The sequence below is a fragment of the Gracilinanus agilis genome, chromosome 1, assembly GCF_016433145.1.
Source record: "Gracilinanus agilis isolate LMUSP501 chromosome 1, AgileGrace, whole genome shotgun sequence".
In the NCBI taxonomy this organism is placed as follows: domain Eukaryota; kingdom Metazoa; phylum Chordata; class Mammalia; order Didelphimorphia; family Didelphidae; genus Gracilinanus; species Gracilinanus agilis.
Window position 1 is genome coordinate 267670396 of NC_058130.1, and position 16314 is coordinate 267686709.

Below are 16314 nucleotides of genomic sequence, written 5' to 3' on the forward strand. Positions count from 1 at the left end.
AATACTATTGTGCTCAAAGGAATAATGAACTGGTGGAATTCCATGTGAACTGAAACAACCTCCAGGAATTGATGCAGAGTGAAAGGAGCAGAGCCAGGAGAACATTGTACACAGAGACTGATACACTGTGGTAAAAATAGAATGTAATGGACTTCTCTACCGGCAGCAATGCAAGGATCCAGGACAATTCTGAGGGACTTATGAGAAAGAATGCTATCCACATTAAGAGGAAGAAATATGGGAGCAGAAACACAGAAGAAAACAACTGCTTGAACATGAGTTGATGGGGATTTTATTGGGGATATAGACACTAAACTATCACCCTAGTACAACTATCAATAATATGGAAATAGGTCTTGATCAATGATACATGTAAAACCCAGTGGAATTGCATGTTGGCTATGGGGAGGGGAGAGGTGTGGGGGAGAGGGAAAGAACATGAATCATATAACCATGGGAAAATATTCTAAATAAAAAAAATAAAAAGGTAAAAAAATAAAATAATAATAATAAATTGGTGACCACCATTACTATTATAATTTTCATATATTTCAATCAAACCATTAAAATTTAGTTCTTACATCTTCCAGAGAGTCTTACTAGCAAGGAAGAACTAGATGTCTGGTATGGAAATAATGGAATCCCTAGGGAGAAATGACCTCTCCATAGCTTTTGTAACTAACACTAGATGGTACCTATTTACAGAAATAGGAAACAGACAGAAAGAGAAAAGTCTCCAAATTTACCCAAAGAGAAATTCCCTAAAGTCTTTAAAAAGGCAAGTTGTAAATAAGGAATATGTTGAGGCCACAACTTCTCTACATGTCTCCTTCCCAGGTCAGCTCCTTTTCTCTCAGGGATTTCCCCTGAAGAAAGAAAGAATTAAGAAAATCTCTCTTCTCCCAAACTCTTTCCACACTGCTCCTCACCCAGGCAAGCAACATGAAGAATCACTTTCTCCACCAATGAGAAGTCTTATGATCCAAGCCTGAATCCTGGATTACACACCAAGTATAAATAAAAATATGGATGAAAAGACAGACAGACAGATAGATAGATAGATAGATAGATAGATAGATAGATAGATAGATAGACAGATAGATAAACTGATTGAGGTACTATAATTTATCATATACATGCTTCTGATAGAATTAGTGAGTAATTTAAACTTAAATAAAAAGTAAAAGTAAATTAAAATAAATTATATACTTTTATTTAACTGTAACTAGTAGTTGGAGGGAAAAATGGTAGATGACGTCATTTTAGACAGTTATTATCCTAATGACTGTCTCTTCTATGTGCAAGACATTAAGACAAGTAATATGGATTAAAAGGAAAGAAACTTCATGCTTTGACATAGGCCACACAGTATTTGTTGAGGGAGTCAATTACAATTACAAATATAATTTTCTTAGTATTTAGGCAGAATGGCAATTATTCTTATTAACCTTCTTTCTAATGTGGTCCTAGGGAAGAAGAGAAGAATTATACTTTTAAGAAATATTTCAGGGGCCAGCTGGATGGCTCAGTGGATTGAAAGCCAGGCCTGGAGACGGGAGGTCCTAGGTTCAAATCTGGCCTTGGACACTTCCCAGCTGTGTGACCCTGGGCAAGTCACTTCACCCACATTGTCACCCCTTCTGTCTTGGAACCAATACACAGTATTGATTCTAAGATGGAAGGTAAGGGTTTAAAAAAAAATTTTCAGCACTCTGATTCATATGTAGGTCCATGTGAAACTTGCTCCCTTTGTAATTACTCCTAGCTATTAAATGCTTCTAGTAAAGTATTAGCAGAATGACTTATTTCACTTCCTAGCACCATTTCTAGTTCTCTCCATTTCCACTGGCCTCTATGTGTATTTACCCTGATACAATGAGAAGCGTTTTTCAAACATTAAAAATACCATATAAATATAGCCCTTCACACTTGATATTTGCAGAATTGCTATCCCAGGTTCTTTCTTATGTGGTGACAGGATTGCTAAAAATAACAATAGGTGATACTCATAGCCCAATGTACAGTTTGCAAAATACTAAAGTGGGGAGGCTAGGTAGCACAGTGGATAGAGCACCAGCCTGGAATCAGGAGGACCTGGTCTCAAATGTGGCCTCAGACACTCATTTCCTAGCTATATGACCCTGGGCAAGTCACTTAATCCCAACTGCCCAGTGCTTATCACTCTTCTGTCTGAGAATTGATAATAAGACAGAAGGATAAGGATTTCAGAAAACAAACTCAAAGTTCCACTTTCTCTTTTGATTCTTACAACAGTCCAGAAAAGCAAATAGTGCAAATATTTTCCCCACTTAAAATGAAGAAACTGAGGCACAGAAAGTCTGTGATTTGCCCAGGGTCACACTGCTAGTTACTAGCAGAAGCCAGATTCAAACCCAGGGCCTCTGACTGCAAATCCAGCACTTTTTGATTCCATTTGTCTATTTCATTCATGGGCAGCTGGGAGACAGAGCCAGGCCTTGTATCAGGAAGACTGGAGTTCAAATTTGGCCTCAGACACTTACTAACTGTGTGATTCTGGGCAAGACATTTAACTTCTGATTGCCTCAGTTTCCTCATCTGTAAAATAGGAATACTAATAATACTAACCTTCCAGAGTTGATCAAATATCATAACTGTAAAGTGATTAGTACAGAACCTGGCTCATAGTCAATGCTATATAAATGTTAGCTATTATTGTCATTTATATTATTTAATTTTCCTATTTTGCTGCTCTAGCTTTCATTTATTTCTCCCTAAATCTCATCTTAATCTTAATATCCCTCTGTTTTCTGCTTTTTGTTTTCTGCTTTTGACTAGTATCTTCCTTTTCCCTTTTCTGCAACTTAATTTAATTCAAAAAATATTTATTATGGCCCTACCTTTTTCCAGGCATTATTAGGTCCCTACTATTTTTTCTGTGCTCAGTTCTGGAGATTCAAAGACAAAAACAGAAATGGGCACCATTCTCTAGGAGTTTACACTCTACTGAGGGATATTTAAGATGTATAAGGATTGATAAATATAAGATATATACAAAAAAAAGGAAAGTAGGTTTTTTTTGAGAGATCAACAGTTAAGCTGAAAGGAGCCACATATAATTTTATAGTCCAACCCCTTTTGAAAAGAGACACAGGTCACTTTGTAAGAGCAGGCTTAGATGAATTATTAATGCAAATTAAATATGATGAATCAGTTAACTATTCTGAGATTCAATTTTATCACCTAAAATGATGACAAAATCACACAACCTGGGGCAGCTGGGTAGCTCAGTGGAGTGAGAGTCAGGCCTAGAGACGGGAGGTCCTAGGTTCAAAGCCGGCCTCAGCCACTTCCCAGCTGTGTGACCCTGGGCAAGTCACTTGACCCCCATTGCCCACCCTTACCAATCTTCCACCTATGAGACAATATACCGAAGTACAAGGGTTTAAAAAAATTTAAAAAAAAAATTACACAACCTAACAGGTTGTTATGAAGATCAAAAGATATGATGTAGCGGCAGGTAGGTGGCTCTGTGGATAGAGAGCCAGACCTGGATACAGGAGAATTTGGGTTCAAATCTGATCTCTGACACTTCCTAGTTGTGTGACTCTGGGGCAAGTCATTTAACCTCAATAACTTAGCCCTTACAGCTCTTCTTCCTTGGAATGGATAGTATTGATTCTCAGATGGAAAGTAAGAGTTGTTTTGTTTTGTTTTTTAATTAAAAAAGAAAGAAATGATGTGCATAAAGCATTCTGAAAATCTTTTAAAAGCCACATAAATATAATAGTTGTGGCACTCCTCCCCCTTTCTCCCATCCTATCTGCAAGAGATCTCAGATTCAAGGTCCTCCAGCAGTCAAAGTCCACTCTAAACAATAATGTCCCCAAGCCCTCACCACTGTGTTTCCTTTTCTCCTGATTCTTGGCCACAGAATCAATCAATTTGAGAGCTGGGAGGAACTTCATTTAGTCCAACCTATTAATGAAAAGCATGTTCTCTATAACATACCTTAAAAGTGGTCATGAAGCTTCAGACCTCCAAGGACTATAAACTCATTGCCTCCCAAAGCAACCCCTTTCTACTTTTTTGTTTTTGTTTTTGCTCAGTCATTTCAGTCATGTCTCATTCTTCATGACCCACTCTGAGGTGGGTATCTGGCAAAGACATTAGGGAGGCTGACATTTCTTTCTCCAGCTTATTTTACAGATGAAGCAGAATTAAGTGACTTACCCAATGCCCAATACTGGTAAGTGTCTGAATTTGAATTTGAACTAGGGTCTTCCTAACTCCAAGTTCAACACTCTTATCTACTGAACCACCTAGCCACTTGTTTTTGTTTTTTTTTTTAATCCTGGGACTCCATTCTAGGAGCATAGGGCCACAACCAGCAGGCAATGGGTCGCGCTCAGGGTCACCCAGCTGGGAAGTGTCTGAGCCCGAATTTGAACCTAGGACCTTTCATCTCTAGGCCTGGCTCTTAATCCATTGAGCTAGCCCAGCTGCCCCTACTTTAGGTTGCAGTTTCTTTAGCAGATGTAGTTTTTACAGGGTGGGGTTGCTATAGCCCCACGCCCAACCCTCCTCCTTTTTCATCAGGGCTAGGGACCATCCTTAGCCCAGGAGTGGTAAGGGTGGGCGATAGGGGTCAAGTGACTTGCCCAAGGTCACACAGCTGGGAAGTGGCTGAGGCCGGGTTTGAACCTAGGACCTCCAGTCTCTAGGCCTGGCTCTCAATCCACTGAGCCACCCAGCTGCCCCACCTAGCCACTTGTAGATAGTTCTAATTACTGGAAGGTTTTTTTTTTGACATCAAGTCTTAAATGGCCTCTTTGCAACTTCTACCTCCTCATTCTGTCCTTTGGAACCAAATAGAAAAAGTAGAATCACTTCTCCACATAGTAGGCCTTTCACATACTTGGGGAAAAAAATCATATTCTCGTTTCACTGCCCTACCTAGTCTTTTCTTCTCTAGTTCTTCCAAGGAATCTTTATATATGGATTCAAGATACCAAATCAATCTGGGTTGCTATCCTCTGGATATTCTCCAGTTTATCAATTAGGTTTTGCTGCTGAATTAATTAATCAAGTCAGAAGGCAATGGTATAAACAAATTTTTTTTTAATCAGTCTGGAGATTTCCTAAAAATGATGTCATCCGGACTTCCATTCATTGCAGAGCCCTACCATTTATCACAGGCAAGTATATCCACTTTCTCCCTCTCCTCATCATCTTTAATAATAATTGTACAATCTACAGAGGACTGTGGTGAAGAAAGCACTTTATAGCCCATAAGGACCCAGAGGAGTGCTATAACTGGGGGCCTGCTGAAGTGGGCTAAACCTGCTAGAGTGTTAAATTTTCAGTACAGGCATTTCTGTATTTAAGCCACTGGAAATAAAATAATTTTGTTGATTGTCCAGACTTAGGATAATGTGGGAGAGAAGTTGTAAATAATGCCAATTAAATTTAACGGTGTGTCCTGCATACATTTATTTTTCTTCAGAAAGTTGGTTGTTAAACATTTACTAGCATACCTCGCATAATTATTGCTAAATTCGGATGGTCAATTGATGGACAATACAATCTGATTCTGCCTGCCTGATCCAAAGAAACCATGCTACTCAGCTACAGAAGCCGGTTCTACAAAATCCCCGCGCTTCGCTCTTACGCCTCGCCTTCCAGCGTCGTAACGAAGGAGTTTACGTTAACTTCGAAACAAGGTCACACCCTGAGCCTCACACAGAAAAGACTAAGTGCTAGCGGGGGTACCTCACACCCCTACAGGTCCTTCCTAGACTGTCAGTCATTGACTTTTGTCCAATAGGAGCGAGGAAGCGGGGAGGGGTGGGGGACACGTCGTGCCGCGTGCAGGAGCTTGTGGCGTCAGCGCGCCCGCCGACCGTGTCCATGGAGAGCCGCTGAGCTGCTGGAGCAGCACCTCCCTGGGAAGGGAAAGGGAGGTGGGGGAAAATGTCTGCTTCATTGGTGAGAGCTACGGTCCGGGCGGTGAGCAAGAGGAAGCTGCAGCCCACCCGGGCAGCCCTGACCCTGGTGAGTTGCGTGTGTGTGCGCGGCGGCCAGGTCCCATCCGGGCTTCTTCTGGCTCTTGACATTGATTTCACCTCCATTCCTCTGAGCGATAGGAGAGGCTATGGTGATGAGGGAAGCAGCTCGGGTACCTTAGGCTGAGGATGGGGAAACTTCCCACCGGGAGCAATTGGGATTTCTTGGATTTCGGAACGAGATAAACAAGTGTCGGGTCCTGAATCTGAAGGGTTAATGCGCCTCTGGGGGCGAACTACATTTCCCAGCAACCCGCGCAGTCGCTGAACCCTGAGCCCAGGAGGACAGGAGGCGGGGCCTTAAAGCTGTTTTTGTGGAGAGAGATAAGGAGAACCCGGTCGGGAATAGTGCTTGGCTGTGGGGTGGTTGCCGTTTTAAAACATTTTATTGATGCTCATTAAAGTATACATATATACATATATGTATATGTATAAAACTTATATGTACATATATACACACACTAATTGTCACCCACTCCCACGGAACACTTCTTTGTAACAATAAGTATAGTCAATTAAAACAAATTACTTTGACCTTGTCTGAAAAATGTATTAAACTGGGATAGAAACTCTTTAACGGCAAAAGGATAGGGTGTTATCAGTTGGGTCATTCCCTAACCCTCTCTCCATTCGGCTTCTGAAGGGCCCACATCTTGCAGATTACACAGAAGTAATTGTAAGAGATTGTAGAAATCATCTTTTATAGTCCAACCCCTGATCCTTACAGAAGAGAAAAGTGAGGCCTAGGAGGTGAAGGCAGCTAGCAAGTAGGAGAACTTGGATTCATTTAATTCAGACTTCTGACACTTCAGGTCCATTAGTCATTGTTAATTCAGCGAATGCTAGCTGCCTTCTACTGTATGTACTCCCTAGACTATTGCATAGGCCTACAAAAGAGGTAGGATTGTAAACCTGCTCAGGGAAGGAACTTAAATTTTTTCAAAGGTATTGAAAAAGACGTTGAAAATGAATAAGAATACACAACAACAGAAAAAAGTAAACATCAAATATTCCTAATTACAGATATCTCAAACATCCAATATTTGTGACTTTGGAAAATAATGATTTCATTAGGAAGCATGTTATTATTTTTAAATATTCTTTTCTGATATTTTTACATTAAGAAAAGAGCTTTCTTTAAACCCTGCCCTTTTGATACAGATACTAACTCTGGTAATAAATGCCTCTAAAGAAGGATAAAGAACTGAATTTGTAAAAATATTAGAATTGAAAGTTACTTTAAAGATCAAATAAGGTAATATTTATAAAAAGCCTGGCATTTAATAGGTGCTATATAAATACTAATTTCCTCTCTCACTCCCTTTATAGTTAAATAAATTTAGAATTAGAAAAGACCTCAGAGATTATCATAGACAAGAACTGTCTGACCCAGGACAAAAACTTTTTAGCTCCTAACTTCCAGCCAGTGTTATTTTTGAGTTTGGAATTTGGTCCTGCTTTTCCTTTCTCAAAAATTTTTTATTTTTTAAAAATAATCTTTACCTTCCACCTAAGAATTAGTATCAGTTCTAAGGTAGAGAAATTATCAGCCAGAATGTGTTTGAGGCCAAATTTGAACCCAGGACCTCCTGATTCTAGGCTTGAGCCACCTCACTGACTCCTGCTTTTTCCTTTTTAAAAAAATCTAATTGATTCTTTGCTTTTTCTTTTTACATTACTAACTAACTAGAGTTTCTTTTCCCTTGTAATGAATAAATATATTCTAGCAAAACAAGTCAACATAGTGGCCTATCCAAAAATGTATGCCTCATTCCATCTTTACTCCACCCCTCTACTGAGGTTTTGCCTGCTTTTAATTTTATTTTTTTCTTGTATATGAACAAAAAGATTTTGATAATGCCACGACTTCCAAATTGAGTTTTTTTGCCTGTATTTCAGACTTAATGTGGTAGTTTCAACACTGTGTCTGTCCCTTTCTGGACTTCTTTATGCTTTCTTCTGTTGCTTTTTAAGAATGATTCACTAACATTTTCTTTTTTTAATATCATTATTACCACCTTCTACTCCCTCCCATACACCCTTCCTGCCCAAATAAAAACTTTTTAACAAAGTATACCCATATGAAACAAATTCACATGTCTGAAAATATATTTCTCATTCTACATTTCTATTCCATCATCTCTCTGCTAAGAGGTAGAATTCATGAGTCATCATCAGTCTTCCAGAGATGTGATTGGCCATTCCATATGTCATAAACCTTAAAAGTCATAGGGGCAGCTAGATAGAATAGTTGGTAGAGAAGGGAGGCTTGTAGTCAGGAAGGTCTGAGTTCAAATCCTTTCTTGGATACTTACTTGCTGTGTTATCCTCAACAAATTATGTAACCTCTTTCAGCCTCACTTTCCTCATCTGTAAAATGGAAATAAATAATAATAGCACCTGTTTCACAAGGTTGTTATGAGAATCACATGAAATTACATTTAGAACACTTTGCAAACCTTAATGTACTATATAAGCTATCCTTAAGTCTTTCTCAGTTGTTTTCTTGTGTGTCTGACCATGTCATTCTTCTATTCAGTAAACTTCAAAAGTTTACTGTCCCTCTTAAGATTAAGTATAAAACCCCTTTGTTTTTAAAGCCTTTCATAAGTTGGCCTCTCCTACCTTTCCAGCGTTTTTACACATTACTCTTCTTCATCTACTTTAAGATCCAGTGACACCAACCTCCTTATTGTTCTTCCCACTAGACACTCCTGTCTTCCCAGGTCCAGGTGTTTCACTGGTTCTACAACCATCCCTAAAATGTTCTCCCACCCCCTTTTAAGTCTCAGATAAAATCTCAACTTCTGCAAGAAACCTTTCTCGGGCCCCTTTAATGCTAGTGTCTTCCATCTCAGATCCTCTCCAGTTTATCCTGTATATCCTTGCTCTTAAACACAATTGTTGCATGTCATGTTTCTCCATTGGATTATAAATTCCTTAAGGGCAGAAATTGTTTCTGCCTTTGTTTGTTGTATCCTTAGTGCTTAGTTTAGCACAGTTTCATAAGAGCTTAGTGACTTGTCGGCCTGGTCTTAAATTTTTCTTCAGTTAATACAGATCTTCCCAGGTCTTCTGAATTACTCTTATCATTTTTTAGCAATAATATTCCATTATATTCACATATTAATTCTTCAGCCACTCCCCAATTTAAAAAAATTAAAATGTATTTCAGCTCTTTACTAAAATAAAAAGTGCTGCTATGCTTTTTTTGTATATATAAACCCCTTTCTTTGATCTCTTTGGCAGTATAAGCATAGCAGTGGTATTGCTAGATTATTTACCCCAGTTTAGTTACTCTGGGGACATCATTCAGAATTTACTTTACAGAGTAGTCAGATCATTTCACAGCTCCAGCAGTCTTCCTACTTCTAAAAAGGACTCCATAGTGAATCAGTTTTCTTCCACTTCTCATTTGCTGCCCTAAATGTTAAGATCAGGTTGGGCAAAGAGATGAGTTTTATAATTAATGGAAATTTTGATAACTAAGAACAATGACGCATATCATATAGTGTTTTCCAGTTCTGCTTTTGTGACCTTGGGTAAGTCATTTAACCTCTGTGGGATTTGGTTTCCTCATCAACTGGACTAAGGGATTAGATTAGGCAGCCTCTGAAACTTCCAACTACAAATCTCTGATTTTTATAGTAATAATTGTTGGCAGCCTGGCTTCTCCCAAGTGCCAAGTTTATGTGCCAATAGTTTAGCCTCGTTATCTGCAATCCTAAGAAAGTAGCGTGGCAGAGTGGAATTGGTCATTGACCTGGAAGTCAAGTGATAGAGATTCTTTGTTGGCTGTGCCTCTAATTAACTACATAATCATGGATAAATTATTTCACCTCTAGTGACTGCAGCATTGTAAAATTAAAAAGTTTAACTGGTTATCACAATAACCAAACATACCTATCTTCTGATAAAGATTGAGACATTTTTTTTAATGTGACCAGTATTGAATAATTTGTTTTGTTTTACAATTCATGCTTATAACAGGGATTTTGGTTTTTTTCTTGATCGCTTGATTCGGGGAGGGTATTTAGGAGGGAAGGAAGGGAGCTCTTCATTTTTAAAAAATTTAAATAGATTAAAGAATTAGACTATTCAAATGAAGTTCATTCTAAAATATGAAATTCTATAAGTAGGATGTGTGAAAAAGATGGGATCTAGGAGATGGACAAAGAGTTTTGAAAAGAACTACCTGGATTTCATTTCTATTTCTCACGCATTATTTCTCATCCTTTAGTTTTATTTCCAGTCTTCAAATTCTCTAGCAAAGTCAGGATGTTGTTGGAGTGGAGGACTCCGTAGATCAGATAACATGAGAACCTGGAAGAGTGGGGAAGATATCTGGTTGTTTTTGTTTGACCTCCTTTATACTTGCTGCATGTAATCTGTCACTAACTTAACTTTTCTCACTTTAGAATATCTGAAGAGTTATCCCCTTTTCTCCTTTATCCAATCCCCTACTCCATCACCTCACACCTATATTCTTGCATAAATCTAAAAACTTGCATTGGTGTACTTTCATTCATTCTATATAGCTATAACCTAAGTTATCTATAAAATACTGATTTTCATAATCACTTCCCACCACAAACAGCCATATGGTTGTTGATTGCTTGGTTTAGCTTTTCTACCTGACTTATAGTTTTTAAAAATAATTCCTTTTTTCTCAGTTCTGTACAATTTATCACCTTCCTTTTTTCCCACAACTCCTTAAAATAGAAATCCCCTTACTGTAGTCAGACTGGCCTATTTATTCTTCCATAATCCCATTTGTTAATTCCCATCTCCCTACTTTTGTTTTAAAAAAAAAAATCATAGGATCATAGATCCAGAGTCAGTAAGAACAAATGCCTTATTGATACTATATTTTAAAAATAAAAATCAGTTCCTAGGGGCAGCTGGGTAGCTCAGTGGATTGAGAGCCAGGCTCAGAGATGGGAGGTCCTAGGTTCAAATGTGGCCTCAGACACTTCCCAGCTGTGTGACCTTGGGCAAGTCACTTGACCCCCATTGCCTACCCTTACCACTCTTCCACCAAGGAACTAATACACAGAAGTTAAGGGTTTAAAAATATTAAAAAAAAAATCAGTTCCCAATAAATTCATTGAATCTTGCCTTTTAACAAAGAAAAATAGTTAACAGCTGACAAGATTTCTGACAGCTTAATTTTACCTAAGAGCCATCATCTCACTGCTCTTCTCCATTTGGGGGATTTTCTGAACCCAAGTATAGGACTTTATGTTGATCCCCATTGAATTTCAGAAGATTAGTTCTGTTGTTCTAGCTTGTTGACAACTTTTAAAATTCCATAGTTACTCCTTTCAATTTTGAGTCATCTACATATTTGACAAATAGGGCAATTATGCCATTATTCAAATAGTTTTTAAAATACTGAATAACATTTACAAAAATGAACAATATAAAAATATGTTTTGTGTGATAATGCATGTATAACCCAGATCAAATTGCTTGCCAGCTCCAGGGGAGGGGAAGGGAGGGGAGAGGGAGAGGGAGAGGGAGAGGGAGAGAGAGAGAGAGAGAGAGGAGAGAGAGAGGAAAGAGAGAGAGAGAATTTGGATCATATAACTTCAGAAAACTTTGTCGAGACTTGTTATTAAATTTAATTGGTAAAATAAAATTAAAAATAGATAAAAATACTGAATAATACACTTCTAAGGAATAATAAGTGAGAATCCAGTAAGTAATAGAGGAAGGCTTTTACCCCTCTGGATCTGTGATCTCATTGGTGTTGGTATTCCACTGATGCTAACTCAATTATACCTGTTTATCCCTGTGGAACTCTTATCCATGTCCTCCCCTAAGTTAGCCACAGGAGGAAGGGGGAAGATTCCCAGTGAGCTGGTGAGGCTTTCTTCTTATTCTTAACATCAATGATACCAGTGAAGCGAGCTAGTCAATCTATATATCACATCCCCCTATAAACTATAAAACTTTTATTTTATTTCTTACCAGCAGCTCACACAGTATATACCCTGTGATGACATAGAATCTTAGGCTAGAAGATACTTTTGATGTTCTTCAGTCCTCTAGCTCTGCTTCCTCTAAAAGATTGTCTTTTCCTTTGTTCACCACGAAAATAGTCCCTTTTCTAGCTTCTAGAAGGAGAGGGTTTTGTTTGTTTGTTTGTTTTTTAAACCCTTACCTTCTGACTTAGAATCAATACCATGCTTTGGTTCCTAGGCAGAAGAGTGGTAAGGACGAGGCATTTGGGGGTTAAGTGACTTGCCCAGGGTCACATAGCTAATAAGTATATGAGGTCAAATTTGAACCTAGGACCTCCCATCTCTAGGCCTGGCTCTCAATCCACTGAGCTACCCAACTGCCCCCAGGAGAGGTGTTAATAGCCTTATATACCTTTGTTTCTTGCCCATTCCATACTTTTCATGTAACCTTAACAGCCTTCCCCAAACTGACCCTATTCAATCATATCCACTATAGTTCCTCTTCTGTTGCCATATCTTTCCCTGCTTTGTTCCTGGATCCCTCTAATTTCTCAAATACTCTTTTTTCTTCCTTAAGAAACCTTAAACTCCTTCCTAAATTTGTTATTTCTTTCTATGATCCCTTTCTCCCTTTTTCTTATTCCCCTTATATAACTCCTTTAATATATTGATACTATTTATCACACGTACCTCTTCCCTGCTTCTTTTCATGAAATTGCAGAATTTCTATTTGAAGGGTGCCTTTCTAGAGTTTTTGTGCTTTGGAAAGGCATCCTCCAAATCAAAATTTATGAAATTTAGAAAAGTATTCTATTGATCCAGACTTGGTGTTATTTATTTTAATCTGATTTCACCACTGTAAAAAATATTGACAGAAGAGGGCTAAAAAAAGACATGAACATAGTATGTGTCTCAGTCCACACACCCTTCTGCCTGTAGCACTTCATGGACCAACCATATGTACTTTTTGAGTCCAGGAGTTAATGGTCAACACTGACTGATCAATAACTACCCTGAAGCTTAGATTTGCTTCTAATGAGCTATATAAGTCTCTCATCACTATCAGATATTATATCAACTTTTATCTCAAAGCATCACAAAAAAAAAAAAGAAAGAAACCAGTTCAGAAGGGAATTCAACAGGTCAGTTTTAGTAATAACTTTGTTCAAATTTAGTTTACACATTTTAAAAAACTACAAACTTCCTAACAGTTTCATATATATATATATATATATAGCCCTCTTTTTGTTCTGTTTAGAGTTTTTTTGTTATGTTGAAGTGTCAGTTGATGATTAATTTCATAATTTAAAAAAGTTGTTCTATTTTTAAAAGATGCTTGAAAGACCCTAATTCTTCTGCCCCAACCCATTGCTAGGAATGGGAAGGTAAGAGGGCAAAGTTGGACAATTTTCAGTTTTGAACATCAAAAATGAAATAGACCTGAGTGTTGGTTATATTTTAAAGTATTAAAGCACAAATTTGAGAGTATTTTAAGTAGAATGTAGCCAAGTTTTTTATGTGGTGCCACGCAAAGTAGAAAGACCTGGGTGAGTCACTCTTGTTCTAGAACCTAGTTGTTCTGTTTGCCCAAGTTTAGGCAAGTTGTTTCACTTCTGTAATGAACATTATTTTATAAAATGTAAACTCCTTTGTAAATATTAATATGAGTTATTGTTATTCTTTTTGAGAAAAACACTAAAGTCTGTGGAAAAGATACAGTAGATATCTAAGACAAATTTTAATTTTCTTTTGTTTTTCAGACACCCTCAGCTGTGAATAAGATAAAGCAGCTTCTTAAAGATAAACCTGAAAATGTAAGTAGCCCATGAAATATAGATCGTGTTGAGAAATTATGTTATGGTTAAGCCAGTTACAACAATATATAGTGAAAAGAATGCTAAATTTTATGGTAGAGGACCCTCTCTGGTCCCTATTTTCCTCATGTATAAAAATGAAGGAATTAAAGTAATTAAAGTACACAGTCAAAGGTCCCTTCACAATCGAAATCTACAATTTATTTATCTAGAACAAGTGATATAAATCCAGGTTTGTTTCTTACCTACATACACCATGTATATATATATATATATAAATTATACATGTTTGTGTGTTGTTTCCTACTTTAGAATATAAGTTTCTTGAGACTACGGGCTAGTTTTTGTTTGTTTTTAAGCCCTTACCTTCTGTCTTAGAATCAATAATAAGTATTGGTTCCAAAGCAAAAGAGCAATAAGGGCTAGGCAATTGAGGTTAAATGACTTGTCACACAGCTTGGAAGTGTCATGAAGACAAATTTGAGCCCAGGATCTCCTGTCTTCAGATCTGGCAATCTGTCCACTGAGCCACCCAGCTACCCTATGATCAAGTTGTCTTGAAGCATGGAAGTGGGAGAGAGCAGGCTGTGCTTGGGAAGCAGCTAGGGCTCTAGTCTAGTTGGAATTTTAGGTATGTTAAAAGGAGTGGTAGAGACTTCCGGTTAAGATGGCGGCAGAGTAAGGAGCAGCTGCTCGATCTCTCCTGACCGAACCACACAGGACCCCTCAAGGGGAAATAAAAACGAGTCCAGAGGAACGAAGGAACCCCACAACAGGGCGCAGCATTGAAGGTACGCAGAATCGGGGCATTTCCACACTTTAAAGGGGTGAAACAGATCTCACTAAAACACGAGAGGAAGAAGCCCCTCCCCCACCCTCCACACCGCACAAGCCGGTAAACAGGACTGGGGCAACCAGATAATCACTGGCAGCCCCTGAGCCCGTACCTGTGCGCTGCAAGACGAGGGACACTCAACCACAGATATCAAGAGAAAGATGAAAAGGTAAATAAGAAACAGAGGGAAAAGAAAGAAAACTCATAGTCTTTTAAGCTTGACTCTTTAAGGGCATAAATAAGATTTAATTATCTGTATTACTAGGCGGAGAAATGCTATGTATAATTCTCTGTAGTGAACTCTATACACTATTATAATATTCACTATTATAGCAACCAGAAGAATAATTCATAGGGAGAGGACAGGATACTAAATGGTCTAAGATGACACGGGGGGTGGAAAGAGGGGAGGAATAGTGGGGGACACCAAGAAAAATCTGAGTAAATAAGAAAAATAAGATATTCTATTACACACAAAGAGGGCATGGGAAGGGGAGGGGATAAATACTACCATAAGAAGGAGAGGAAGAGAGCATTAAGAGGTAATAATCAAACCTTACTCTCAGTATAATCAACCCGGAGAAGGAAGAGTAGCTTTATTATCCATCTGGATAAAAAACTCCATCTAACCCTACTGAGAAAGTCAGAAGGGATAAACCAAAGGGAGCAGGGGAGTGGGGAGGCCAAAAAGGGAGGGAAGAAGAAGGGGGAGAATTCATTCGGTCTTTAAAAAAACAAAAAGAAGGGAACAACAAGGGAGGGGACAGAAAGGGAAGTCAATCAAGGGAGGGGATAAGGGATACTGGCTGAAAGCAAACCACTGGTGTAAAAGAAAATAGTGCAATAAGAAGGAGTGGGTCTAGGGGAGAATACAAAAAATGTCAGTGAATACACAACTAACAATTATAACTCTGAATGTGAACGGGATGAACTCACTCATAAAACGGAAGCAAATAGCAGAGTGGTTCAGAAACCAAAATCCTACCATAGGTTGTCTACAAGAAACACATATGAGGCGGGTAGACACACACAAGTTCAAGGTTAAGGGTATGAGCAAAATCTTTTGGGCATCAAATGAGAAAAAGAAGGCAGGAGTGGCTATCATGATCTCTGACAAAGCCAAAGTAAAAATAGATATGATTAAAAAAGACAGGGAAGGTCATTACATCCTGATTAAAGGCAGTATAAACAATGAGGAAATAACACTGCTCAATATATATGCACCAAGCGGTATAGCATCCAAATTCATAAAGGAGAAATTGGCAGAGCTCAAGAAGGAAATAGATAGTAAAACCATAATAGTGGGAGATCTAAATATTCCTCTTTCAGATCTAGATAAATCAAACCAAAAAATAAATAAGAAAGAGGTAAGAGAGATGAATGAAGTCCTAGAAAAATTAGATCTAACTGATATGTGGAGAAAAATAAATAGGGACAAAAAGGAATACACCTTCTTTTCAGCTGCACATGGTACATTTACAAAGATTGACCATGTAATAGGGAATAGAATCATGGCAAACAAATGCAAAAGAGCAGATATAATAAATGTAACCTTCTCAGATCATAATGCGATAAAAATAATAATCAGTAAGGGCACCTGGACAGGCAAGTCAAAAACCAATTGGAAATTAAACAATATGATTCTTCAAAACCAA

General features: G+C 38.1%; 1 protein-coding gene across 1 annotated transcript in view; it reads left to right on the forward strand.

The window, feature by feature from the left end:
* The first annotated feature begins 5870 nt into the window (after positions 1-5870).
* The window catches only part of ISCA1 (iron-sulfur cluster assembly 1), a 17999-nt gene continuing 7555 nt past the window's right edge, over positions 5871-16314 (forward strand). Inside the window, exons 1-2 of the mRNA XM_044657565.1 lie at positions 5871-6033; positions 13771-13824. Coding sequence (XP_044513500.1) covers positions 5953-6033; positions 13771-13824 — 135 coding nt within the window. The 5' untranslated portion in view covers positions 5871-5952. The remainder of the gene's footprint in view (positions 6034-13770; positions 13825-16314) is intronic.